The sequence below is a fragment of the Salvia splendens genome, chromosome 14 (genome assembly GCF_004379255.2).
Source record: "Salvia splendens isolate huo1 chromosome 14, SspV2, whole genome shotgun sequence".
NCBI classification, from domain to species: domain Eukaryota; kingdom Viridiplantae; phylum Streptophyta; class Magnoliopsida; order Lamiales; family Lamiaceae; genus Salvia; species Salvia splendens.
Window position 1 is genome coordinate 28,086,395 of NC_056045.1, and position 26,319 is coordinate 28,112,713.

General features: G+C 37.7%; 5 protein-coding genes across 5 annotated transcripts; 3 read left to right on the forward strand and 2 right to left on the reverse strand.

The window, feature by feature from the left end:
- The first annotated feature begins 853 nt into the window (after positions 1 to 853).
- LOC121766184 (protein ENHANCED DISEASE RESISTANCE 4) lies at positions 854 to 5,654 on the forward strand. Its single transcript, XM_042162537.1, has 4 exons — positions 854 to 1,140; positions 1,269 to 1,316; positions 2,478 to 2,650; positions 2,736 to 5,654. Exons 3-4 carry the CDS (start codon positions 2,530 to 2,532, stop codon positions 5,516 to 5,518), a joined length of 2,904 nt encoding a protein of 967 aa, XP_042018471.1. The 5' UTR covers positions 854 to 1,140; positions 1,269 to 1,316; positions 2,478 to 2,529; the 3' UTR covers positions 5,519 to 5,654.
- A 387-nt stretch (positions 5,655 to 6,041) lies between these two features.
- On the forward strand, positions 6,042 to 16,512 carry LOC121765128 (E3 ubiquitin-protein ligase SHPRH-like). Its single transcript, XM_042161163.1, has 18 exons — positions 6,042 to 7,103; positions 7,189 to 7,395; positions 7,794 to 7,855; positions 8,491 to 8,995; positions 9,628 to 9,828; positions 10,325 to 10,580; positions 10,855 to 11,095; positions 11,192 to 11,361; positions 11,457 to 12,169; positions 12,401 to 12,617; positions 12,710 to 12,901; positions 13,498 to 13,614; positions 13,890 to 14,132; positions 14,407 to 14,581; positions 14,795 to 14,991; positions 15,148 to 15,299; positions 15,608 to 15,872; positions 15,964 to 16,512. The coding sequence occupies exons 1-18, from the start codon at positions 6,298 to 6,300 to the stop codon at positions 16,210 to 16,212; spliced, it is 4,968 nt and encodes a 1,655-aa protein (XP_042017097.1). The 5' UTR covers positions 6,042 to 6,297; the 3' UTR covers positions 16,213 to 16,512.
- Positions 16,513 to 17,902: 1,390 nt separating this feature from the next.
- Positions 17,903 to 18,521, forward strand: LOC121764615. Its single transcript, XM_042160631.1, has one exon. The coding sequence runs from the start codon at positions 17,957 to 17,959 to the stop codon at positions 18,377 to 18,379; it is 423 nt and encodes a 140-aa protein (XP_042016565.1). The 5' UTR covers positions 17,903 to 17,956; the 3' UTR covers positions 18,380 to 18,521.
- A 759-nt stretch (positions 18,522 to 19,280) lies between these two features.
- Positions 19,281 to 22,721, reverse strand: LOC121764821 (transcription elongation factor TFIIS-like). The gene is made up of 3 exons (XM_042160853.1): positions 22,594 to 22,721; positions 22,089 to 22,247; positions 19,281 to 20,375 (listed from the first exon to the last, which is right to left on the reverse strand). Exons 2-3 carry the CDS (start codon positions 22,236 to 22,238, stop codon positions 19,461 to 19,463), a joined length of 1,065 nt encoding a protein of 354 aa, XP_042016787.1. The 5' UTR covers positions 22,239 to 22,247; positions 22,594 to 22,721; the 3' UTR covers positions 19,281 to 19,460.
- Positions 22,722 to 23,438: 717 nt separating this feature from the next.
- LOC121765876 (transcription elongation factor TFIIS-like) lies at positions 23,439 to 25,917 on the reverse strand. Its single transcript, XM_042162157.1, has 3 exons — positions 25,758 to 25,917; positions 25,246 to 25,404; positions 23,439 to 24,559 (listed from the first exon to the last, which is right to left on the reverse strand). Exons 2-3 carry the CDS (start codon positions 25,393 to 25,395, stop codon positions 23,666 to 23,668), a joined length of 1,044 nt encoding a protein of 347 aa, XP_042018091.1. The 5' UTR covers positions 25,396 to 25,404; positions 25,758 to 25,917; the 3' UTR covers positions 23,439 to 23,665.
- Between the last annotated feature and the right edge of the window lie 402 nt (positions 25,918 to 26,319).

A 26,319-nucleotide genomic window follows, 5' to 3' on the forward strand; every position in this document is an offset into this window, starting at 1 on the left:
TGTGGAAATGTTTTTATTTAAATTGAATAATGGAATGGTGGGACCTTGTGCTCGTCTTTGCGGAAGAGGTGGGTGTTGTGCTCTTGCCTAAGAGCAGGCAGAAAAAGTGGGTCCGGACCCATATCCGTGCTCGTTGGCAAGAGCACGGATGTGGACGCTCTAAGAGAACGTCACTGAGAGAGGGTGATGAAGTCATGGTGACGTGTGTGATGGTCGGCTGGGCTGGCTCATTGAATGTGTGGGCCGACGCGGATTTAAGCCGTCATCGGTGGGGTGTGGCCGGGCCCACTCATTCACGCTTCTATCGCCAGCCAGTCTTAACCCGCGGAGTTTTTGACTTTAGTGGTTAACACTAAATTCAAAGTGATGCACTAAGTTAAATTGACTGGATATCTACTAATTTAAGCTAGTCACGATGATACTAATATCTTGTAAATTAACTACTACAAGTTATTAATTGAAATTTTATGTTGTATTTGAAGAATTAAGTAAAAATATGTATTTAGACATAACTATTTAATAAAATGCTATCGTTGAAAAGAGAAAGATGAAGCTAATACTACTAATAGTACTATACAGTAAAATATCTATAGGAAAATAAAATACAATAAATTAATTTTAGTGGCCAGATGATACCTTAAACCTTACGTAGGCCAATTTAGGATATTTACTATAAATATCATAACCTTTCGAGAAAAGAAAAACAAAACTGAAAAACAGAGTATGGCCTATCTTTTCCATAAGCAGAAATAAAACAAAATATATACTTATATCTATATAATTAAAAAAAAAAAACAAAAAAGGTTGACTTGGTAAAAGCTGCAAGCCATAAAAACCACAGCTACTCAAATTCTCTAACAAATGTGTCTTTCACTTCAACTAACAACCGACTCACTGCTCACAAATCATAACCAAGATTAGAGCGTGCTGATTACGTGTGTTCTACTGTGTATTTCCTACATTCATGTTTTCGACTCCCATAATAATGTCTCAAGAATTCGACTTTTGAGTCTGCCAATCTTTCCACACACGGCACCACCAAGACTTCAACCATCATTGTCTTTATCTTGAGAAGAAATTTAATGACAGAAAGCTCGAATGGTGGAAAATTAATGGAAACCACTCGCCGTTGAAGAAAAGGTTTTTCCTTTTTTTCTCATGAGTTTCTTTGACCTTTTTTCTCAATAGCTTCTTCTTTTCACATACGTTGACTCTTTTCTCTCTTGATTTTCACTTTATTTAAGCTGTTTGTTTCCTCTTCCTTACAGTTTGCATTCTTTGGTATTTGTGCGGAGGTGGATTTCTGCTAAATCAAGGTGTGGTTTCTGAATTTTAATGAAAATTTTGGTGATTAATGAGTTGATCCGTTTACACTGAAACTGGTTTTGGTTTGACTTTTAACAGAATGAGAATTTATTCATTCCTTTATTGCACTGTAAAGCTTGAAAGCTTCTCCCTTTTTTTTCTGGGGTTTGTTTAAATTTTGGTGTGAATGTGAGTTCTTGGTTCGAATATATTCGGAATGGAATTGAATTTGTTTTCTTCCCATTTCGAAATCTATGGATGAATTTAATGTGTTTTAGATGCTTTTTTCTGTTTAAGCTCTAGTGGTTTAGGTGCATAGAATCTATGCTAAAGATGGATCTTTTCATGAAAGTGTTGTTGAAAATGGATAGATCTGTGATTGTGTGAAAGAATTTGGCTGTGATTGAATTGTCTGCTTTTCTTGCTTCTGCTTTCTCGAGTTCTTAAGGCCGAGAGGGCAGACGTTGTGTAAGAGATATTGTTAGATAAGTTAACAAAATCTATCTGAAGATGCTTTAGCACAACTTATGTTTAATCTGCATACTGTTTCTGAAGATTGTACTGTCTTTCACTGAAGCCTTCCTTGTCTTTCTTTATACTTTTATATGGTAGCAAAACATAGTGTATGCTTCGTCGTTTGTGGGACTGAATACCAAGATGTCGAACTACACCATTGAATACTCACACCGTCAAATGAACTTGATATGAACACACATCCTTTGCTGTCACTTGCTGTTATCATTGAACACCATGTTGTTTTTATTATCTCAATTGCTAAGAGTAGTTAAAGATTATGGTAAACTGGGATTCTTGCTTTTAGATGTGGGCTCGTTTTAGTCCTGTGGTGGTGTGATCTACATTCTCGTTGTGTTCTGATTTTCAAGGAAATATTAGGAAAGAACCAGTAGTTTATATACAAGTACAACGGTTCTTATGCCCTTACAGAGTTCGAAGTGAACTTCTCATGATGTTTTAATCGGATTACTTATAGCTTCCTTGCTTTCAGACTAAGCAGATTTGGAGTCATCTTTCGTTCGTAGGCATAAAGTTGTATTCATGACCTTTATATTTGCTCGGAGTTTGAAATATCGCCCGTACATAATATATGTTCTTTGTTTTCGCTACAAGTATTCTGGTCTGATTTTTATGTATAAATGTTTTCTTTGTATCAGAAATTGTTTTTGGCACTGTGACCGTTCAACTGGAGTGAAGTACCGGTGAAACATGACTACTCAAGGGAACGTACAAATTCGATTCGTTAAATGCCCAAGGTGCCGGAAGATTCTACCAGAGTTGCCAGAGCTTCCAATGTACAAATGTGGAGGGTGTGGTATTACTCTCCAAGGTAATTGTTTTACATATATACTACTCTCATTTAGGTGATTGTTATTCTTTAACTTACATTCCTCCTGTGATTCATCCGTATGCAGCTAAACGTCGAAATCCGGAGACTAACCATTCTGAATTACCCTCACAAGAAACAGATTCTGCAGAAGGAGGCCAACAGGGTAATGTTTCAGGAGGGATGGAAGGCAGAAGCTCGACTGCTGATTTAACCGATTCTCCTAAAGTTGAATCTTCGCCAGATGAAGGCGAGATACGACGTCTAGATGATTTTGACAGCTCTGTGAAACTCTCTCACGACAGAGATGCTCTCTCTACTAGTCCTCGGACTGAAGGTTTTTCCTCAGAAGTTCGAGCATCTTTAAGAAACAACAGAAGTGCTGAAAGACATAGAGGCAAATTTGAAGATGAGCATGTCGACTATGTGGAACTCTCTCACAACAGAGATCCCTCCGACAGCCTTCCTGGTTCACCTGACATTACTAGTCCTCAGAGTGAAGGTTTTTCCTCAGAAGTTCGACAATCTTTCAGAAACCACCCTTTGGACAGAAGTCCTGAAAGATATCGAGGTAAATCTGAAGATGAACGTGACGACTCTATGGAAGTCTCTCGCGAAAGAGGTGCTTCTGAGGGTCTTTCTAGCTGTGAAACTTCTCCCAAAGAAGTTCAAGAATCATCGGAAAAAACTCCTTTAGACAGAAGCCCTCAAAAACGTCGAAGCAATGCTGATGACCATGAGGAGTGGACTGCCGGTTCAAACTCTTTGGATGGACTACCTAGCTCGGGTGAGATCAGTCTCGAGGCTGAAGCATATACCCAAGAATCCAGTGAACATGTAGAGCAAATGAAAGATGGAGAATCAGAACAAGTTTGGACAAAAGGCGCCGGCCTTGTTGATGAAGTTCAGAATTTGCCTGAATATGAAGATCAAGAGAGTGGCTTGATGGAGAGGATTGCGGAAAACAATGCTCTACCAGAAAATGAAGGAACGACTCGGACCTTCTTAAACGATGAATCTAGTGGTGAAATTAAGCATGTCGGACCAACTTCGCCTTCTGCGATGATATCTCATGAAATCAGCATCGCATCAACATCAGCTGAGGTAGTTGGTGATGGCTCCAGAGGTCTTCCTGTTTCTAGAAGCCCGATTGCTGAAAGGAGCATGAGTCCTAAAGCCAGTGCTCCAGTTCACGCTCCTAGGAGCCCCTCAAGAGGGAGTCTCGTGTCATTCTATCTTACGACTGATGATGAACAGCTCGATGGTTCTCCAAGAGAAGTTGCACGTACTTTTGAGAGATTTAACTCTACAGACACACTGGGAAGTTCACATCTCGGTGACCATAGCTCCGAGATCAACGTTAGGCATGGACCCGCGGCTTTTTATCAGAACAGCAGGAGCTACTATGCTTATGATGGTAGTGAATCATCTTACGATGGAATTGATGATCAAGTCCGCGAACATTTTTCACATCCCTCGAGAAAGGCTAACGATGTGGGACATATCCGAGCCAGAGAAAAGCTCAGAAATGGTGGATTTAGTGGGAACAATGTGGCGAAGAGTGAAGCAGAGAGGGCTCATCGGGCAACAAGTCCCTTGAGCCGTGAAATGCACTTCCCTTGGCACAGAGGTCAGAATAGGATGAGACTCAATTCACAAGGAGATGTCTCGAGAGCACCATTCCCTTCGAGAGATCACACTGCTGGACACAGACCTCCAGTTCATCGGCACAATTTGCTTCCACCCCATTCAGCTTTCGACTTACCCGAAAAGTCTTCATACTCGAATCCAGAGCAACTCGATCTGTTGAGAACGGTACATCATCTGAAGGATCAGCTTGAGAGGATGCAATTCAATGCTCTTCCTTACTTAGAAGCTGAAAGGGAAATGTATGCAGATGTGAGCCATTCAGGTCCATGTAACAGGCGAAACGATCGTGCCAAGGGTTATGGTGAAAGATACAATGAGAGGAGAATGGCTTTCTCGGGCGAGGCTGCACATTTTCGACACCAAGCTAGCTGCTCTTGTTTGCACTGCAATCAGCAAGATTGGCAACACCGTAAAAATGGCCATCGTGCCATCCACGCTGACCATAACTGCTGCGGTAGCTCCAACTCTTTGAGCCCCCACCGTTATGCAACCTCTGAGCCCTCATCATGGGGCCGTGAGACAAAGTCTGACAACCAGAGGCTTGATGAGATCAGACGGACGCAGTTGAGGGAGAAATACAGTGCAGCCAAGAGGCACCTCCGTCCCATAGCCGGTGGAGCCCCGGTTATCACTTGTTACCATTGTTCACAACTGCTCCAGCTGCCAGTGGACTTTCTCCTATTCAAGAAAAGGTATCATCAGCTGATGTGCAATGCTTGTGGGAAGGTTATAAAGTTTTCGGTCGTGAAGGGAACTCATCTCGTTCCATACGTTGCTGATGCCCGTGCACCTCCCCCTAGTGAGGCCGGTGACTACAGTGATGGTAACATCCGGAGAAATATGGAACCGGCGCCCCAATCTATCTCCTGCAAACATGTTGAATCTGTGTCGTACTCTGATGAGTACGGGCGGTCATTCTGTAGGAGCTGCTCCACCGAGGGAGAGGCCTCAGCCGCCATACCTTCAATTGATCGAGCCAAGGGAAACTCGTACGACAGAAAGATGTCATCTGGAGGCGGTTATTATGAGGATCGGAAGCTGAAAGGTGTCTCAAACTCAAAGGAAGGCGTTGAATCAGCTGGTCCTTCATCAAGAACTGTGACGAGGAAGAATGCGACTACATCGGTCTCGGAGATAGAAGAGCTGCCGCCATTGTCGAATTCTCCACTGCATCGCCTAATGGGGTATTCGACACCGAGCAAAGTGTTCAAACGAGGATGAGTGTGAGCTGCAATGTGATGTGTTGTTGGCTATATTGCTATAGTGTGTTTGAGTCATACTAGTATAGTTATGAAATTGGAGGGATTATGTATACATGTTTGTTTCTAGTATATTGCATTATTTATTCATTATTTCATTATAAATAGTAACGAACATTTCTCCCTCGCTGAAGAAGGTCGTAGACAATCGACCAAATACTAAAAGAAAAAACATGGGCCGTGAAAATAGAAAGACAAGCCCAATAGGAAAATGGGCTGCTTTTTGCTGAAAGCGAAGTGATAGCAGGCGGAGGCAGAGGCAGAGAAATTACTTCATCCATTCAAAAAAATTAAAAATAATTTTGTTTTCTTATTTTTGTCTATCCATCAAAATTTGATTTTATCTATTTATTGTTTCATTTCCACTGACAATAATTTACCACTTCTTCTCATTGTTTTTTATTTACTTTATTAAATTTACATTAAATTTGATTTAATATTTGCCACCGTACCAAAAAAAGAACAGATTTAGTTAAGGATTTGATTCATCCCCAAAATATTTACCCAAATTAACGAACTCTCACTAAATTTCTAGGTTTCACTCAAACTAACCTTTGCTCCACACACACACAGTTTGTGTTTGTGTATATCATGAATTCCTGAAAATTTGATATTTGTTGGATTCAATGCTAAAACTGAATTCTGCTTATTCCACGCCGCCATTCCATCGAAGCTTCTGTTTTATGCTGTTGAGTAAGTGATTGAGTGTTTATTCGTATTTATTTTCCGGCTGTGGTAGTCATGGGTAGGAGGAAGCAAATTCGGCCACGTAGAACTGGGGGAGCGGTAGAAGCACCGACGTCTGAATCAGAATTCAACAAAGATGGCGCTGCGCATCACGGAAAGGATGGATTGGCTGCAGCTGAAGAACAGTTTTTTGTCGAAATGGATAAGTCTAGTTGGGGTAGTGTGGAGCATTACGATATCTCTGAAATTGTTTTGATGAATTTGGCGGTGAGTGAGGAGTTTTGCGGCTACAAGTTGTCTGAGGAGTTTTACAGCGATTCTCGGTGCTACTTGAGGTTTAAATTGAGCAATGTGAATGAGCATCTCGTTCGTATGAAATTAGGGAATTGGCCGGTTTTGCGGGAGAGTGACATATGCCTGCAGTTTGTGATGAAACGCACGGCTGAGGAAGCGGATACGGATGTGGTAATGGCGTCTGGAACTGTTGATGGGAGTGATGAAGGAGTGACAGGGCTTGTGCATTTGACTAGTTTGAGATACTTGACTGTTAGGCCTGTTTTAGGAGTCGAGTTTTCGGAGGGCATGCCATCTGTATCTATCCGGGTTGAGATTCTAGGGAGTGTGTTTGATGAGTGTGAGTCCCTCCTCGATAATACAAGGCAGCTCTGGAAGAAAAGTATGATGAATGTTATGTCATGGCTGCGGCCAGAAGTTATGACTTCAGAGGCTAGATATGGATATAATGATGTTATGAATATGGAAGCCGACGAGCTTCTTGTCGCTGATGGTGATACTCATGCATCAAGACAACAAGTGAAGTTTGAAGTCTCTCGCTTTTATGAAGCTATTAAGCCATCAAAGTATTTTTTGGAAGTTGGACTTTCCTTTTATGATGGTTGCAGTACATCTTTTCTGAAGTTGACCTGATTCATTTTCTTGCAACAGGGACGCACCAATGCTGGAGGATAACCTTCCAGGCTTGCTCCCTGAACTACGACCATACCAGCATCGTGCAGCTTACTGGATGGTCAAGAGAGAAAAAGGTGATTTCGAGCATTTAGGTGGCAAAGAAAGAAGTCAGATTATAGCTCCTCTATGTATGCCTCTAAATTTGATCGACACATCTAGAAGAATTTATTACAATCCTTTTAGGTGCGTTCCTCAGTTCCTCAAAGAACATCTTTTTTTTTTTGTGATGCCAAATTGCCAATAGTAACAAAATCTCTTGACTTCGAATTTTGATTTGCCATAATTATTAGGCTCTGCTAAATTGTTTTCTTCTTGTTGTTGTTAACAATACTCCTATTATAGTACTACTACTTGTTACTATTGTTATTATCCTTATCATTGCTATTACTATTGCTACTAGTTATTACTACCACCGACGCTCAAATATTAATTGCTGAGACTTAGTAGCCAATTCGTACAGAGGTGTAATTTGAGTGGGTTTTGTTTTCCAATCTTTGTATAACAAAATGTCAGAGACTTAAGTGATCTCTATATTTGTTAATGTACCACATGTAATGAATGAGAGACATTATATTATGCAGTGGAAACGTCTCATTACATGGTACCTGCTCCGCATCATATGTTTCTGGAGGGATTCTCGCTGGTATGTTGACATTCTCAAATTGTTAAATCACAAGATGAATTAATGCTTCTTTACTTCAGTTATGGTTTATAATTTATTTGTTCTTTACTTTTTCTTTTACTTTCTTTTCTTTTTTATATGATATGCAAACATGCACCTAAAGAACCTCACTCCCTCCGTCCCTCAAAAATAGCACAATTTGAAATGACATGAGTTTTAATGCGCAATTGCTAAAGTAAGAGAGAGAAAGAGAAAATGTAGTAGAAGTAGGGTTTGTGGATTGTGGGGTCCGCACTATTAGTAGTGTTTAGTTGTTCAAAAGTTTCCTTATTTAGAACTAGTCTAATTTTAAGGGATGGACCAAAATGACAAAAGTAGTCTATTTTTATGGAACGGAGGGAATACCGAATTTCCTGTAACTCTGATGAGTTATTTTCCAGATATTTGTAATCTGTAAAAAGTTGTCCCCTTGGCCCTTACATTGAGAATTTAAATCCTTCCTCCATTCTCATTCTCTAAAGAATAATATCCTTCTTTTCCATTCATTTATGTATTTGAACTACCATTTTAGTGCTCAATTCAAAATCTGTATGTCTGTTTGGAAAATAAGAATGACTAATGGGTCTGCCCTTGTTGTCGGCAATCCTGAAATATAGATGAGATGGGCCTTGGGAAAACTATTGAGGTGCTCTCTTGTATATTCGCTCACCAAATGCCATCGTCTGAAGTTGCTACTGATTCGGATAACCCAATGCAAGTTGAAACATCTCAAAATTGTAATTTGAAAAGACTGAAAAGGGAGCGGGTCGAGTGCTTATGTGGTGCTGTCACGGAGAGCTACAAGTATAAAGGCATGTGGGTGCAATGTGACGTTTGTGATGCATGGCAACATGCAGATTGTGTTGGGTATTCAGTTAAAAGAAAAGGTTCAAAATCTCGAGGAGCTGATGCTGGAGAAAAATGCCAGGAGGTCTCAGTCAGAAACTCAAGGAAGAGTAGGAAAAGAAAGAAGGTTGCTGAAGTAGTGGAAATGGACAAAGAGCACATATGTCAGACATGCTCTTCCCTGATGCAGGCCATAGAATCTCCAATTGCTGCAGGTGCAACTCTTATCGTTTGTCCAACTCCAATATTGCTCCAGTGGCATGCTGAAATTCTTCGGTAACTGTTTTGTTCTTCGGCCTGTGTATGTATTTGAAGTTATGCAAAATATGGGTTTTTGGCCCTTTTTATCTTGCTTAACAGTTAGCTTTGACATTCTGTTTTGAGTTTTACCATTGCTTTGAATTTAGGTGAGCACTTTTACTGACACTTTGATCCACACTGACTTGAATATATACTCCACAAGCCAATGTGATTTGATTGAAGTATGCCCTTTTGCCCATGCTAAAGCCAAGTGTATATACCATACACTGAAATCGCCTGAACTGTTACTCTAATTAGTAATAAACTTAAGTTAATCTTGTTCAATCTGTCTGGTATATCCAAAACTCCTTGGAGCCTGGTCTTCTATAAAAGGTAATGCTATGTGTTGAAGGATTGGGCATGTTATTTTACTATGCAAAGAAACTGAGTCAGGTGAATATGTGAAGTATCTCATAATATAAGCCATCAATTTTTCAATATTAGTTATTCTCAATCCTACTAATTATGAAATATATGCTCATGGAGTTTTAGGATGGTGTACTAGCTTTACTCAGATGCAGGATTACAAAAATTTCGGACATTTGATTTTATTTTGTTTAATTTTGTTGGCTTATGTTCTATTTTGTTGTCTTCCATTGCCTGAACAGACATACAAATCCTGGATCTTTGAGAATATGCATTTATGGAGGAGTTAAACAGACATCCTTCTCCGATGAACCTGTTATTGACTTAGATGAACTTCTAAGTGCTGACATTGTCTTGACAACTTATGATGTTCTAAAAGAGGATTTGCCACATGATTCTGAGAGACATGAAGGGGATCGGCGTTTTATGAGATACAAGAAGAGGTAATTTATGGCACAATACACTCCTCTATGGTAGCATAACCACATTCAAGAGTTTATCTGAAGCTCTATTTCAGTTCCAGAATGTACAAATCCATGTTAACCAACCTAAATGATCTATGATGACATCATCTTGTTGCTTAAAGCATTTATTGCTAAGGATAGTTTTCCTTCTCTGTATTACCCAGTCCAGGCCCTCAGCCTAAGGAAATACATTTTCTGGTACTCGTATCTTTGCAAGAAGGTGCTATTAATCTTTTGTTTTGGTAAATAATTACCATCCAAGATTCCACCTTGGCCTTCCAAAGTTCCAATACCACCTCTCTTCCTCTTATTATTCTACCTAAGGGCCCATAAGTATCTCTCTCTCTCTCTCTCTCTCGCGCGCGCGCTCTTTTATTTTTCAGAACAGCCTGTGTGTTCTTTTCTGTGTTTAAGATTCCGTCGCCATGGCATTACAGTATTGTTGATTACATTATTTTGTTGGTTTATTTCACAGATACCCAGTTGTTCCAACTCTTCTGACCCGAGTTTTATGGTGGAGAATATGTTTGGATGAAGCTCAAATGGTGGAGGGCAATGCTGCTGCAGCAACAGAGCTGGCATTGCGTCTACATGCAAAACATCGTTGGTGTATAACAGGGACCCCCATACAACGGAAACTTGACGATCTATATGGGCTTTTGAGATTCCTTGGATCAAGTCCTTTTGATGTTCTCCGATGGTGGACTGATGTTATATCTAATCCGTATGAGGTATGAAACATATGGTGCTGATTCTTCTCAATGAAACTGTTGATATGCGTAACATTAATGCTTTTCCCGTGTCATTCTGGCTACACAATATTTGACACACCTTATTAAAAATTACTTCTAGATATTTTTGGTCACATTAATAATGCACATTTCTTTTTTCATGTGTGGGCCTTGTATTGTGCTTGGTAGTGTGTGCTTCTTGTGAATAGATTCATGATAATTGTTGTTGCTAAATTTTGGTTTATAGTTTTGTTAATTTTCTCTAATATTGCAGAAGGGAGATGGTAGAGCTATGGCTTTCACACACAACTTCTTTAAGCAACTTATGTGGAGGTCTTCGAAAGTTCATGTTTGGGATGAATTACAACTTCCACCTCAGGAGGAATGCGTCTCTTGGCTCTCTTTTTCACCAATTGAAGAGCACTTCTACCAGAGACAACATGAAACTTGCGTGGATGATGCCCGTGAAGTTGTTGAAAGCTTTAAGGATGATGTCAGAAACAAAACAACAGCAGGTAAGTATTTTCCTTTTAGATTATCTTTAGTTCTTCACATATTTTCCCACTCTTTCCAGATTCACCTAACCCGATCCTAATGTTATTCCTGTCCAGATTCCTCGTCATCTGACGCCTTAACTGAACGTTACATCACCAACGTGGAAGCTTCCAAGCTTTTTAACTCACTCCTAAAGCTTCGTCAAGCTTGCTGTCATCCTCAAGTTGGAAGTTCTGGTCTACGCTCTTTGCAGAAGTCTCCCATGACCATGGAAGAGATATTGTCGGTGGGTCAAATATGAGCGCAAGTTATCATTTTAGAAAAGGGGCCCTGCCTATATTGCAGTAATGTTAGTCTATTAGTTTGGTTTTCTTTTTGCAGGTTCTTATTGGAAAGACAAAGGTAGAAGGCGAGGAAGCCCTCAGGAAACTAGTTGTTGCATTGAACGGACTTGCTGGTATATCAATGATCAAGCAAGATTTTCAGCAAGCTGTATTATTATATAAAGAGGCACTGGATTTAGTTAAGGAGCACCGTGATGATTTCCGCTTGGATCCTCTGTTGAATATTCACATTCATTATAACCTTGCCGAAGCATTACCCCTCACTGATACTATCTCACAGGAGAAGTCTGTTTCAAAAAATTGTGAGAAAGTTTCAGAATCTGGTGTTGAAGAGAAAGATAATGATTTTATTGAAAAGGAAGAAATGAGTGGATGTAATCCCTGTTCGGGAGCTGTATCTGATGATTTACTTAATGTTCCGTCAAGCTTATTGAAAAATGGTGAAACAAATCCTGGCATTCAGCCTCATGTTTCACTACATATTCAATGGTTGAGAAGATCATGCGAGGATCTAAAACAAAAATTCTTGTCATTGTTTACTTCAAAGTTAACCATTGCTCAACAAGAGTTCAGGAGGTCATATGAACAGGTCTACGAAGCTTTTAAAAAAAGGAAGCATCAGCATGCAACTTGGTGGCTGGATGCCTTGCATCACATTGAACAAAACAAGGATTTATCGAGTATGTTGACGCAAAAAATAGGAGAAGCGCTTTCTGGGAATTTGAACAAGAAATCAAGGATTCCAGCCTGGTTAGTAATGGTTATGTTCCTGGTTCTACATGTTTTCTTTACCTTAACCTTGACAATCTTTCATATTTATATTGTTGCTTGGGATACTGGATTAGCTGGAAAGTGTTTATCATGAATTAATAATAATTACTTCATATATTTTCTGTGGATTATAATTTTTTCCAATTATAATTAGAGCTGTTACAGGCTGATTTCATATAACACTAATATTCATATTGTGTTTTCCAACAGCTTCCGCAGCATAACAACTCTAAAATATTACATTCAAACTGGTATGGATGCATTGGAAGAGTCAAGAGAAACTTTACTTGATAGACTCTTGAAAATTGACCAAACAATGGAAAATCCAAGAGAAGAGGACATTGCACTGGTGAGATACTGTAAGAAGTGCAATTCTAACTTTGATGGCCCTGCATGCACACATTGCGAGTTGGATGAAATATTTCAGGTCTGTAAATTTTCGTAACTTGTTTCATTTCACTAAAATATTATGGCATGCATTGCCTTGCTACCTCTTTCATAATGATTGCTTCTTATCAGGTTTATGAAGCTAGGCTGTTCCGTCTTAACAAAAGTAATAACGGGGAGGTGATTACCTCAGCAGAAGAGGCAGTGAATATGCAAAAAAAGCAATCTGCTCTAAATCAATTCTACTGGAACTTGTCACGAGAAGACAAGACTTCTGATTACCAAGATAATGGAAAGAAGAGGGAATTGATGGAGAAAGTGACGGTTCGTAGTTGCATTACTTGTTTTGTATTGTTTTTTTCTGGCATTAATGATATGATATATGAAAGTAAATGCCTTTTAAAAAGACTCATGTGAATCCTTGTCCTATTGACGCGTTGTTGTGTGCTAAGTGCTTGGCATGGAAATTTTAGTAAGAAATAAGCCTTAAAATTCTCTCTAAATCAATTGAAATTCTCAGAATTCTTTGGTTACAAACAAAACAGTTTCAATTTCACTTCCTAATGAACAATGGTCATCTTGTTCCAACAGTACACTTTGTCCTCTTGAATACTCTAGACTTAATAGTGGAATATACACAAATGGATGGTTGCACAACCTGCTCTAGAATCTCTCTACACAAGTTGTAGGAAATTCTATTGGGCATTGGACTAGGATTAGTGCATGAGTGTGATCCCACTATTTTTTGACATCTTCCAGATGGTTTAATTTAATTCTTCTATACAGACACAGATCATCATATTTTATTGCGTTGCTTCGTTGATGGTAGCATTACATGGATGCCATGATTTTTATGCTTGTACTATATCAGCATGGAGAGAACTCTTCCATTTTCATCCTTCATAATATTTTTCTTGCAGGTCTCTAAGTCACCTTCTGATATGGAGATTGCACTGACAATAATCAGAAACAACTCCAGGGGATTCTTAGGAAGAGACAGCATTTCAGCCGCCAGAAAGCAGCTTGATCTTCTTGAAGTAATGCACGCATACCTCAGTTGTCTGTCTAATCTGTGTGATACATCCATGATAGATTTGAAAATTCTTCATTCATCTTTGATGTTTGGAGAACTTCATCCAGATTTTTCTACATATTTTTTGCATTACCATCCCTTTGTGATGGTGGCATTTCTCTTTCATAATGTGCACAAAATGCACTTAATTTGGACACATATTAATATGTTTTGGCTAATTAAGGTTAGGAAACTCATATTGTTTGGTCTCTCAAGCTTTCTTTTCATCTGCCTTCTCAGTTACTTCGCAAGGAGTATGCTCTAGCAAGATCATTGGCTGTCTCTCAGGCACATGTTCTGCGTGCTCATGATGAAATAAAGATGGCTACCTCAAGGTTGCGCCTTAGAGAAGATGAGGATGATAAGTCTATTGAGGCTTTAAGTCCAGAAGAGCTGGATATGTCTAGTGTTGAAAATTCTGGTGAAAAATTTCTAGCTCTAGATGCATTGTCACGTATAAAAGGACATCTAAGGTATTTAAAGGTAGCTACAGAGCTTTGCTTTCTGGCAGCATATTGGTTTTTTCTCCTTGTTCCTACTTTGATGATCAATTTCCTTACAAAGCAAAACTGTTGTGTGTGTGATGTCCTTACAAACATATCAAAGCATCAGATACTCAACAACACTATGAGGAGAGGAGCAACATAATATACTTGATATAGCTATCTACATAAGTAAACATATGACATAATCACTGTGCCATATAGGATTTCTTATTGATAGAAGCTAATTTATATATTTGCTATTTGCTTGACAGGGTTTAGTACAATCTACACAGAACATCGAACCAAAATGCTTTAGTGCTTCAACTGTAGCTGAAGTAATAATACCTTCAGAAAATGGATTCAGTAGAGAATCATGCCCAGTTTGTCAAGAGCAGCTTGGTAGTCAAAAAATGGTGTTTCAATGTGGCCATGTCACTTGTTGTAAATGTAAGTCTGCATCAAACATATTCCTCTTTTGTTGCGTAAATAATGTTCATGCAAGAATGATGATTGCCTTATCACATCCTTGTAAAGTATTGTATTCTCTTTTTTCATAATCTGGGACATGCTTAAGAACAGGAAGCATTCTAACTACCTCATGACTAATAAATGAGTAAAATACTACAAATGGAACTTTACTAATCAATAGATAGCTACCAGGTTTATTTGTGATGACGGAGAGAAAGCTGATTTCACCTGGAAAATTCAATCATGATGATAGGGTAATATGCCCATCATGCCGGCGTGCCACTGATTTCGGAAATATTGCATTTGCTGATGATAGACAGGATGTAAAACGCCACACTTATGACAAAACTGAAACTCTTATTACTGTCCAAGGTTCATACAGTACGAAGGTAATGTCATTTATAACCACCTTGACTGATATTAAACATGCCTGTCAAGCTTGTGGTTGATTTGGCCTTGTAGATGCAAAATCTGCTTTTTTTTGTTTCTTCGGTAATTTCTTTCAATTTGATTTTTCCCTGACAATGCATCACTGTCTTTCAAAGATTGAAGCAGTGACAAGGAGAATTTTGTGGATCAGCTCTACAGAACCCCGGGCAAAGTTTCTTGTTTTTTCCAGTTGGAATGACGTCCTTGATGTGTTACAGCATGCCTTTGCTGCCAACAACATAAGCTTTGTCAGGATGAAAGGAGGAAGGTAGGTGCTTCTCCATGTGCTTTTTTTAGTAAAAGCTGTTTTTGGGTAATTCGAGCTATTTGATCTTATGCACAACATGATTTGTCATTTGGTAAACCTATAGTTTGGTCGCATTTATCTTTGGCTTTCTTTGTATCTTTTGCATTTCTGGAATCGCATTTTAGGGAAATAGGAGTTTTATCACATCATTTAGATGAAGTTCTTCTCTCATGCCTAAGATGACGATTCTTAAAGTTTACACAGTGACATTAATACAAGAAAATCACTTGATTACTTTCTCATTATAATTTGTCTTGGTGTGACTCTAGGAAATCACAAATTGCTATCAGAAACTTCACAGGACAGAAGAGCAATGCTATAAAAAGCAATAAGGAGCCAGGAGACAATACAGATACCGAGTCCCCCAAAGTGTTGCTACTCTTAATCCAACATGGAGCGAATGGGCTAAATCTTTTGGAAGCTCAGCATGTAATTATGGTAGAGCCGCTGCTTAATCCAGCAGCTGAAGCACAAGCAGTTGGTAGAGTGCACCGGATCGGACAGGAGCATAAAACACTCGTGCATCGTTTCATCGTATGTGCTTTATCTTCTCTTATATTCAATATTTGCAAAAGACATGTCTATTGCCCTATTGCTGACCCCCTTCTTGCTTACTTATGGACAGGTGAAAGACACCGTTGAGGAAAGCATATATAAACTGAATAAGAGTAAGAATACGAGTTCATTTATCAGTGGGAATCGCAAGAACCAAGATCAGCCATGTTTAACGTTTAAGGACGTGGAGTCCCTTTTCAGAGTAGCTCCTGCTGCCAAGAAAGAAGACGAGACGCCGGTTGGAAGCTTGAGTGATCTTCCAGCTTCGGTTGCTGCTGCCATTGCGGCTGAAAGAAGATTAATGGAGGCAGAAAGATAGCATCTGCTGTTGTGAAGTAGATTCCAGATTAGCTAGGAAATCATGTGATCTCTACTACACGTTATTCTATCGCAATTGTTTGAAGCTTAAGATCACATGTTTAGATTGTTTATATGGTAGGCGTATATGTATTCAACATATTGTAGGAATTAGGAAAGGTCAGATTAAATGTTATAATACCATTGGTTGTAATGTTAAATTTGTACAAATACACCATGATGATGACGATGCCATACTTTAGCATGCTGTAATTAAACTATGTAGTGCATGTTTTAATATAAACTAAACTGTATTACTACATTTTTTTATTCTACTTAATTGTTTTTTAGTTTATCGATGTAGAGACATCTAAGTGGATATGTTTGATCATATAGAATTTGGACCGCTTAAATTTGATGACTTCGTTTAAAGTCCATTAGATTATCAGAAGATTATTATATTAATTATCTTCAATAATAAATTGTACTATGTGGATATTAATTCATATAAATGTGGAGTACCGCTAAAGTAATTTCAGGTCTGGTAAGTCTATATATGGATAATGGATTAGCTACCATTTATTCAAGTAATGAAAAAGATAGGCTAGGAAAATTGTTACAAAGTCCAATTATAGGACCAGAAATTTGTGGAATGCGTAAATGACTTGAATTGCCACCTATTTCAAATAATACATGTAATGGAATCTTGCAAGCAACAAATAAAAGAAAAATGCCACACATATTATGATAGTAGCTTGTTATATTTCTTTATTAATTTGTATAGAATATAATAGTCATAAAAAAATACTACTACTATTCCCTCTATCCTATTAAAAACGCTTTTCTTTTTGATTTTTCCATTAAAAATAATAAATTTTCTAAATGAAAATAGCTTTATCTCACATTTTCTCACTTTTACTTTATTCTCTTTCCACTTAACTCACAAAATAATACTTTATCAGATAAAATTTCGCATAAAAAAATGTAAATGTTGCATATTTAGTGGGACGAAAGAGTATAATTTTTTAAATAAATTTTTTTATTAAATCAATAACAAATACTAATAAACAATTTATACTCAATCAAAATTATAGACCTGTTAAGTGTTCACATGAATAATATTACACCAAAGTCCAAACAAAGGTACGAAAAGTAAATAATCACCCAATGCGTCACGCATCAAAATTTTCAAACTTTTAATAACTAAATTTTGTACAACCAAAATAAGGTTATATTAATAATTTAATGTATTAATTATATATTAAAATAATAAATATAGTAAGTGGACAAGTTAAAAGATTTATTAGCCTTTAACCTCATTTTTTGTTTTTATATTTAAATTTCCTTTCTATTATTTTAAAAATTTGAATTAAAGTATGCACTAATTACATGTATGATTTACTAAAAAAACTAAAAAAATTATACCCAAATTATAAATATATGACCACAATATTATGCACTTTCCATGTAGTATATATGCATTCATATATTTTAATTAAATGCATAAAAAACCTATTACTTTTCAAATAAACTAGTTCGTACAAAATTTGGTCTAGATTTGTTGATTGAAATATCAAATTCAACCCTTTTAAATATGAAAGCAACGTGTCAGCTACACATAGTGGCGCGTGGCCCCCGCCACGCCACCTTCCCATTCTCCCAAAGCTATAAATACCCATGACTAGGGTTCCAATTCTCACTAAAACCTTCCCCAAATCTTCAATCTAGGTCAATTTCACATCTTCAATTTTCGCAAAGCAACAGCCATGGAAGCTGCAGTTTCTCACCCTAGAGCAACTTATCATCACTTTTCCACCTTCTCGCCCAAAATTGGGGCATTTCGCCCTAACGCCTTGCCACTCACGGTTCGAATCAATCAGAGGAGTAATTTGAAAGTGATGAAATGCGCGAAGGCGGATTCAGTTCCTGCGGCGGAGCAGAGACTGGTGCTGGGGAATGAAGAGGTGTCGGATATGGAGGAGGAGTTGAGGAAACTGAACGGGAAGTGCGGAGGGATAGGAGGGATAGTGGAATTGATGGAGTGTCTAGAGAGAGAGGCGATAATGGGAGACGATGAGGGGAGAGAGCCGACTGATTACAACCGGAGAGCCCTCATTTTCGACCGGAGTTCTAGAGTGTTCCAGGCTCTCAAGCAACAGTCACAAACACTGGACACAACCTCTGCTTGAGCTCTTTGTTTCTTCTTCTTTTATGTTGAAGGGAATGCTCTTCTCTGTTTCTATCTCATCTTTCAAGTTCAGTTTTTAGATAATATAATCATGAAAAATCATGTAAAAGAAGTTGATTTCAATGTTATAAACTAGTTATTCACTTTTTGTTCTTTAAATCTACTTTGCTCTTTTGCTCATTCTAAAAGGAAAATCTTGATTGATCAATAGGTAATTTTTTTTAAAATGATCGATTATTATCGTAACTTCTAGTAGCACAATTTTCACGTGCCTGAAAATTTTTGAAAAAATTTAAAAATATGATTGATTGGATATTCTATTAAACAACTTCATTTAAGTAGCCAAACGTTCTTTCTCCATGATAATTTCAATAAATCATGTTATATTTAATTTTACCCAAATTCAAGATAATAGAATAATTTAGAAAAAAATATCAAACAATCACTTTTCCAAAAGTTTCGAGATTGATAGAAAAAAATTGATCGAACCTGAAAAATTTTCTACACTAGGTTCAGACTATTAGATAATTGACTATTAGATAATTGAGTAAAATATCAAAGTAATTGAGTAAAATATCAAAGTCTCATTTTTTAAAAGTTTTGAGATTGAAAAAAATTGACCAAATTTCCCGATAATTTATCCTTCGTAAATAATAAAACCCCATATTACATGTCAGCACTAAATAATAATACTCCTTTTGTCCCACATTACTTGAGGCGTTTCTTTTTGGCATGAGATTTAAAAAAGTCATGTTTAGTGAGTGGGAGAATAGAGTAAAAGAAAGAAGAGAGAGCAAAGTAAAAGAAAAATTAAAGTATGTAAGATTAAATATTTTGTTTTTAGTCAAAAAAGGAAATGACTCAAGTAACTTGGAGCAACCTAAAAAGAAATACGACTCAAGTAACTTGGGACGGAATACTGCATTACACGAAGAAGAGAAATTCAGAATCCTGATTAATTATGCAAATACAAACATCATGCTACCAAAATTATGGTCCTAATAATAACGCCGTATCCTACAACAATTGAGCTATGTCCTAAAATAACAAAAAGCTAAGAAATAAAACAATTAAAGATGAAATCAGCAGAACTTCCAGTGGTTGTTGCAGTTTACACAGGTGACAAACGTAGTCATGGGCTCATCAGCACTCCTCGTCTGCATCTGATAGTAAGTGCACTCCTTTTTCTTGCACCGGCCGCATCTAAACTCGTTCGTGCTAGCTTTCGGTGCAGCTGCTCGTTCGCTGTTGAACAACGCCTTCTGCTTTATCTCTTCGTTCTGTACCTGCCTTGCATCACTAGCCATTTGCTCAGGCGTCAGTTCCAGAATCTCAGGTGGCGAGAACTCCCCAGTCAGGACTTTCCTCCGGAAATCCGGGTTGTTTTGATCCTTGATGTTGAACATCACCGACCTGTACTTGAACTTGTGCTGGCCGTTGGACTTGCCCCACTTCTCAAACATGGCGGTCTCCACTTGAACAGCAACTCGGTTTGGGTCATGTTGATCAATGCTTTGTTTCAAATCCGCATCAGCCTCACCATATACTTTGCACAATGCTTCTGCCAGAATTTCCCGGACTTTGTCCCTCACTGGGTCTTTGCAGGATACAGGAGACGACAGTTTTGGTGGTGGTTTTTGCACTGAAGATTTCTGGACATCGACTTTCTCAATTTTAGAGCTGGAGGAACTTCCTGACTTTGTGGACTTACCATAACTGTCCACCATCAATTTCTTAGGAGCTGTAGAGTTTTCAGATTTCATTGAGTTTGTCCTCTGGAAATTCTTCGCCTCATCAGCTTCTGAACGAGACTCAGTTTTCGCATAATCACCATTTTCACTAGTTTTCGCAGAATCGCCATTTTCACTATTGCCATTCTTCTTGTTTTTCATTGTTTCTTTGACAATTATGCCTTTCCAAATATCAACCACATCAGAAGCCAGCGCTTTGATCTTATTGCTTCTATGTTTAGTCAGTTGGCGAAGACGTTTACCCACCTGAAATAAGTTAAATAACGTAAGGGAATCAAACTAGAGATTGAATAAGTTAAATAAGTTAAACAACAAGATCCCATGATGCTCTAAGGCTCTAACATCTAATCAGTTGCTAAGGGAGTAATACCGCTCAATCAATAGGTTGGAACCAGACAACTCAGAATCACCAACCTCACTATAATCTGCTGTAGATGTGTGCAAGTAAAACGGAGAGCAATTCACACCAATGTACCAAATGCATCAAGAAAAAAGTGCACAGAGAAAATAGAATAGGGTTTCGATTCTGTATCAATTCTGTTTTGGGGTTACGGATGCTCGAAACTTCATGGGTTTAAAGCCTAAGCTTTAATTTAAAGTGGTGATTTCTATGAATCCCTGATTAAGGAACTAAAATAATCAAGAATGAATGAGGATTACTTAATACACACTACTCACACACACACACACACTATCCTATCTCTCTCTGGTGACTCAACTAATCAACTTACACCTAGTTATGATTTTTACATGTTTCAACTTTTCATCAGTTTCATAATATTTGCAAAGAGTTCCATGTGCTCTTATGATTTACACCTTGGCCTTATGTCTCAGAAAGCCTCGAGGATTGAAAACACCTTGCAACCCATGCGTAAAATCTCTAATTAATGGCGAACCTCTAAAATAGTCACGTGCCCACCAGATAGTTTTGCATAGGATGATTAAGATTCCACCCACGGACAATAATTAAATCAACTTTTTAGATACGACTATATTGCAAGGATACATGCCAATTGAAACTTGATTTGGATGGTTGATTAGTTGTAGCCTATATGATATTTGGAAGGAAGGCTCTGTGTGATGCTTTCTAAGGTTACATTATGCAATTTTAAAAAAAATCAAAACAACACCAAGACATACTCTATATGTTGTCACGGAAAAAAACTTACATCTAAAATCACAATGATACACTAGAGGACATAGGTACCATGTATGGGTTGAGCAAGGAAGTCTAGGTATGAAGGCAATCAAAGTAATAAATGTATCTGCACCCTCTAATATTTTACAATTATTGAATCATAATGGAACAAATCAGGTCACACGCTAAGTTTTTTCTTATTACTGAATTTTGCCACATGGAAATGGAAATAGTCATTAAATATATCCTTCCATCATAAAACTTGGGCCAAAAGATTACATAAGTAGGTCACCTTTATGTTTTAACTAATTGAACGTATCTTGTCAGATTAGGTAGTGAATTGGAAAGATATTGCCATCAGAGATATATCAGCTACGATAGTATAAAAATCACGATGATGTCTAGATTCATCTCACATGTGATGTGATTAGAAACGCCACATTCTAAAGTCAAATTGATATATTCTCAAAATATTCACAATATGAATCCAGGGCCACCAGGGGATAACACATTTGAGTACTGTCCATGTTTGAAGACTAATAATAAAGAAAACTAACCACAGTTGGACCATCTAATGATACCCTCAAATTTTTACACATTGCATGTAATACTAATTGCAATCAAAATCAGATCTGCGGGTGGATTTGATTTTCAAAGCAATTTGAATGGGACTAGATTAACAAAACAGGATTCCAGGTAATAAAACAAAAACCCACCCACAACCGCATGAGGCACAATAATTCGTATATATACCTTTGCATTGACATGATAACGCAACATGAAAAACAACATTACCAAATGCATAAAAATAGTTAACATACCTGTGTGGATACAAGGACTTGATAATTAACAGGGAACTTTTTGAGTTGCTTTAATGCATCGACGCATCGATCCACCTCCGCAGGAGATTTCTCAGACCCATCCGCAGCTCTCTTCACAGACTCGAAAAGCTCAGTCAGCTCCTTCTCCATTATCCCTATCTATCAGATGTCAAACAGCAACCATATCAAATTGTTTTTCTATAAAATCAAATAAAATAATCAGACAATCGTTTCTACAAACAAAAAATTTAATGATTTTACATAAAATTCACACATCAAAAAGCATTCTAGGGTTAGGTAACAATGTCAATATATCAATTTAAAATTGTCGAACTCCGTGAAGAAGTTAATTATAACGAGAGTTAAGAATCCGTTCCTGAAAATCACTAGAGACCTTCCATTCCAATTTTCGTTGTTTTCGAAACAGATAGGATAACAAAAAACACGGCACCTATTTTCCTGGGCAAAAGAGATTTACAACGAGTAACGGAAGCAGGAAGAGCACCTGAATAGAAATTGGCAGCTAGCCCTCGCCGGAGATGGCGTCGATAGCAGAGTTCGTAGGCGTTACCTACGTAAATTGAATCGATGGAGCAGCCTCTTGACAATGTCAGAGCGGCGAAGATGTATTGAATAATGATGAAGCTGTTGATGATAACTGAAAAAGGATTTGAGTTTTAAGGTGGAGCGACCGACCGCAATATTGGGCTTGGGCTATTTCTTCTTTCAATAATGGGCCTATATATACATCTTGCCTTTAATTTATTTATTGGATGAAAAAAATTCAACTTAATTGGTAGAGATTTTTTTCCAATCAATACTTGGTGGTTCAAGCCATTATGGTCTCGGGACAAATTTGCAACTAAAAAAACAAAGATAGTGAAAATCATATTAATTAAAAGGTAAATTATTATAAAATGATCGATTATATTGTAACTTATAGTAGCATGATTTTCACGTGATAGAAAAAAATTAAAGATGTGACTCATTAGGTATATTGAACAACTTCATTTAAGTAGCCAAGCATATGATACATGTGATATTTTTCGTAGCCAAATGTTCTGTCTACATGATATTATTCGTAGTCAAACACTCTATCACATAGTAATATTTTTCATAAACCACATTCTACTCAATTTCACCAAATTCAATATTATAAAACAATTTAAAAAAATATTAGTACATAATGATTTTTCAAAAAGTTTCAAGATTGATCAAAATTGACCGAACTTTGAAAATTTTCTGAACAAATTCAAAACTAGGACTCTAGGAGTATAAGACAATGGAGAAAAATACTATTAAAGTTAGATCATTTTTAAAAATTTTGAGACTGACAAAAAATTGACCAAATTTCCCCATAATTTATCCTTCGTAAATAATAAATCTCCATATTACATGATCTGCACTGCATAATAATACTGCATTACACAAGAGAAATTCAGAATCCTGATTAATTATGCAAATACAAACATTATGCTACCAAAATTATGGTCTTAATAATAACGCCGTATCCTACAACAATTGAGCTATGTTCTAAAATAACAAAAAGCTAAGAAATAAAACAATTAAAGATCAAATCAGCAGAACTTCCAATGGTTGTTGCAGTTTACACAGGTGACAAACGTAGTCATGGGCTCATCCGCACTCCTCGTCTGCATCTGATAGTAAGTGCATTCCTTCTTCTTGCACCGGCCGCATCTGAACTCGTTCGTGCTAGCTTTCGGTGCAGCTGCTCGTTCGCTGTTGAACAACGCCCTCTGCTTTATCTCTTCGTTCTCCATCTGCCTTGCGTCACTAGCCATTTGCTCTGGCGTCAGTTCTAGAATCTCTGGTGGCGAGAACTCCCCAGTCAGGACTTTCCTCCGGAAATCCGGGTTGTTTTGATCCTTGATGTTGAACATCACCGACCTGTACTTGAACTTGTGCTGGCCGTTGGACTTGCCCCACTTCTCAAACATGGCGCTCTCTACTTGAACAGCAACTCGGTTTGGGTCGTGTTGATCAATGCTTTGTTTCAAATCCGTGTCAGCCTCACCATATACTTTGCACAATGCTTCTGCCAGAATTTCCCGAACTTTGTCCCTCACTGGGTCTTTGCAGGATACAGGAGAAGACAGTTTTGGCGGTGGTTTTTGCACTGAAGTACTGAATTTCTGGACTTCGGCTTTCTCACTTTTGGCGCTGGAGGAACTTCCCGACTTTGTGGACTTACCATAATTGTCCACCGTCAATTTCTTAGGAGCTGGAGAGTTTTCAGATTTCATTGAGTTTGTCCTCTGGAAATTCTTTGCCTCATCAGCTTCTGAACGAGACTCGGTTTTCGCGGAATCACCATTTTCACTATTTCCATTCTTCTTGTTTTTCATTGTTTCTTTGACAATTATGCCTTTCCAAATATCAACCACATCAGAAGCCAGCGCTTTGATCTTATCGCTTCTATGTTTAGTCAGTTGGCGAAGACGTTTACCCACCTGAAATAAGTTAAATAATGTAAGGGAATCAAACTAAATATCAATACCAAATAAACAACAATATCCTATGATGCTCTAACATCTAATCAGTTGCTAAGGGAGTAATACTGCTCAATCAATAGGTTGGAACCAGACAACTCAGAATCACCAACCTCACTATAATCTGCTGTAGATGTGTGCAAGTAAAACTGAGCAATTCACACCAATGTACCAAATGCATCAAGAAAAAAGTGCACAAAGAAAGTACTACTAGTACATATGCAGGCGAGTAACTCGCATTTAGGGTTTCGATTCTGTGTTAATTCTGTTTTGGGGTTATTGATGCTTGAAACTTAATGGGTTTAAAGCCTAAGCCTTCATTTAAAGTTGTGGTTTTTATGAAGCCCTGATTAAGGAACTAAAAAAATTCAAGAATGAAATGAGGGAGTGCACTTACCGTCAAATTTTAACACATGCCTGTAATATTAATTCTAATCAAAATCAGATCTTTGGGTGCATTTGAGTTTCAAAGCAATACGAATGGGACTAGATTACCAACACAGGATTTCAGGTAATAAACAAAAACCCACACAGAAACACATGCGGCACAATAATTCGTATATATACCTTTGCATGGACATGACAATCACAACATTACCAAATGCATAAAAATAGTTAAAAATACATAAAAATAGTTAAAAAAAAACCTGTGTGGATACAAGGACTTGATAATTAACAGGGAACTTCTTGAGTTGCTTTAATGCATCAACGCATCGATCCTCCTCCGCAGGCGAGTTCTCAGCCCCATCCGCAGCTCTCTTCACCGACTCGAAAAGCTTAGTCAGCTCCTTCTCCATTGTTCCTATCTATCAGATGTCAAACAGAAACCATATCAAACTGTGTTTCTAAAAAATCAACTTAAAAATCAGACAATCAAACTACAAACAAAAAAAATAAATGATTTTACATAAAATTCACACATCAAAAAGCATTCTAGGCCCTAGGGTTAGGTAACAGTGTCAATATATCAATTCAAAATTTTCGAATTCCGTGAAGAAGTTAACTATAACGAGTGATAAGAATCCGTTCCTGCAAATCACTAGAGTCCGTTTCCATTCCAATTTCAGTTGCTTTCGAAACAAACAGGATAACAAAAACACGGCACCTATTTTCCTGGGCAAAAGAGATTTACAACGAGTAACGGAAGCAGGAAGAGCACCTGAATACAAATTGGCAGCTAGCCCTCGCCGGAGACGGCGCGATAGCAGAGTTTCGTAGGCGGTACCTACGAAAATTGATGGAGCAGCCTCTTGACAATGTCAGAGCGGCGAAGATGCGTTGAACGATGATGAAGCTGTTTGATGATAACAGAAAAAGGATTTGAGGTGTAAGGTGGAGCGACCGCCCGCGTTATTGGGCTTGGGCCGAGCTAATACGTCTTATTTCTTCTTTCAATAGTGGGCCTAAATCTAATCTTACTAGTTCTTAGTTACCTATTTTATTTATATTTTAATCACATTTATTGCCTTTAATTTATTTATTGGATGAAAAAAAGTTTCAACTTAATTGGTAGAGATTTTTCTCCAATCAATAGATTGCTGGTTCAAGTCATTATTGGTTCAAGTCATTATGGTCTCGGTGTACAACTAAAAAAACAAAAGATACTCCAAATATATATTGACTTTTCCTTTTATTGGATATACATTTTTTTAAGTTCTTCTAATCTTAGGTCACTATTAATCTTATAATAGTTAGCTTTAATTACAACCGATGAGGTCTCT

Coding starts and splice junctions, on each gene's coding strand:
- LOC121765876 (XM_042162157.1), bottom strand. CDS start 25,395: ATGGAGAAGGAGCTGACTAAGCTTTTCGAGTCGGTGAAGAGAGCTGCG. Junction 24,560..25,245: donor AAGTCCTTGTATCCACACAG/GTTTTTTTTTAA, acceptor AACTTATTTCAG/GTGGGTAAACGTCTTCGCCA.
- LOC121765128 (XM_042161163.1), top strand. CDS start 6,298: ATGGGTAGGAGGAAGCAAATTCGGCCACGTAGAACTGGGGGAGCGGTA. Junction 8,996..9,627: donor TGGCATGCTGAAATTCTTCG/GTAACTGTTTTG, acceptor TTGCCTGAACAG/ACATACAAATCCTGGATCTT. Junction 15,300..15,607: donor GTCAGGATGAAAGGAGGAAG/GTAGGTGCTTCT, acceptor GTGTGACTCTAG/GAAATCACAAATTGCTATCA.
- LOC121764615 (XM_042160631.1), top strand. CDS start 17,957: ATGGAAGCTGCAGTTTCTCACCCTAGAGCAACTTATCATCACTTTTCC.
- LOC121764821 (XM_042160853.1), bottom strand. CDS start 22,238: ATGGAGAAGGAGCTGACTGAGCTTTTCGAGTCTGTGAAGAGAGCTGCG. Junction 20,376..22,088: donor AAGTCCTTGTATCCACACAG/GTATGTTAACTA, acceptor AACTTATTTCAG/GTGGGTAAACGTCTTCGCCA.
- LOC121766184 (XM_042162537.1), top strand. CDS start 2,530: ATGACTACTCAAGGGAACGTACAAATTCGATTCGTTAAATGCCCAAGG. Junction 2,651..2,735: donor GTGTGGTATTACTCTCCAAG/GTAATTGTTTTA, acceptor ATCCGTATGCAG/CTAAACGTCGAAATCCGGAG.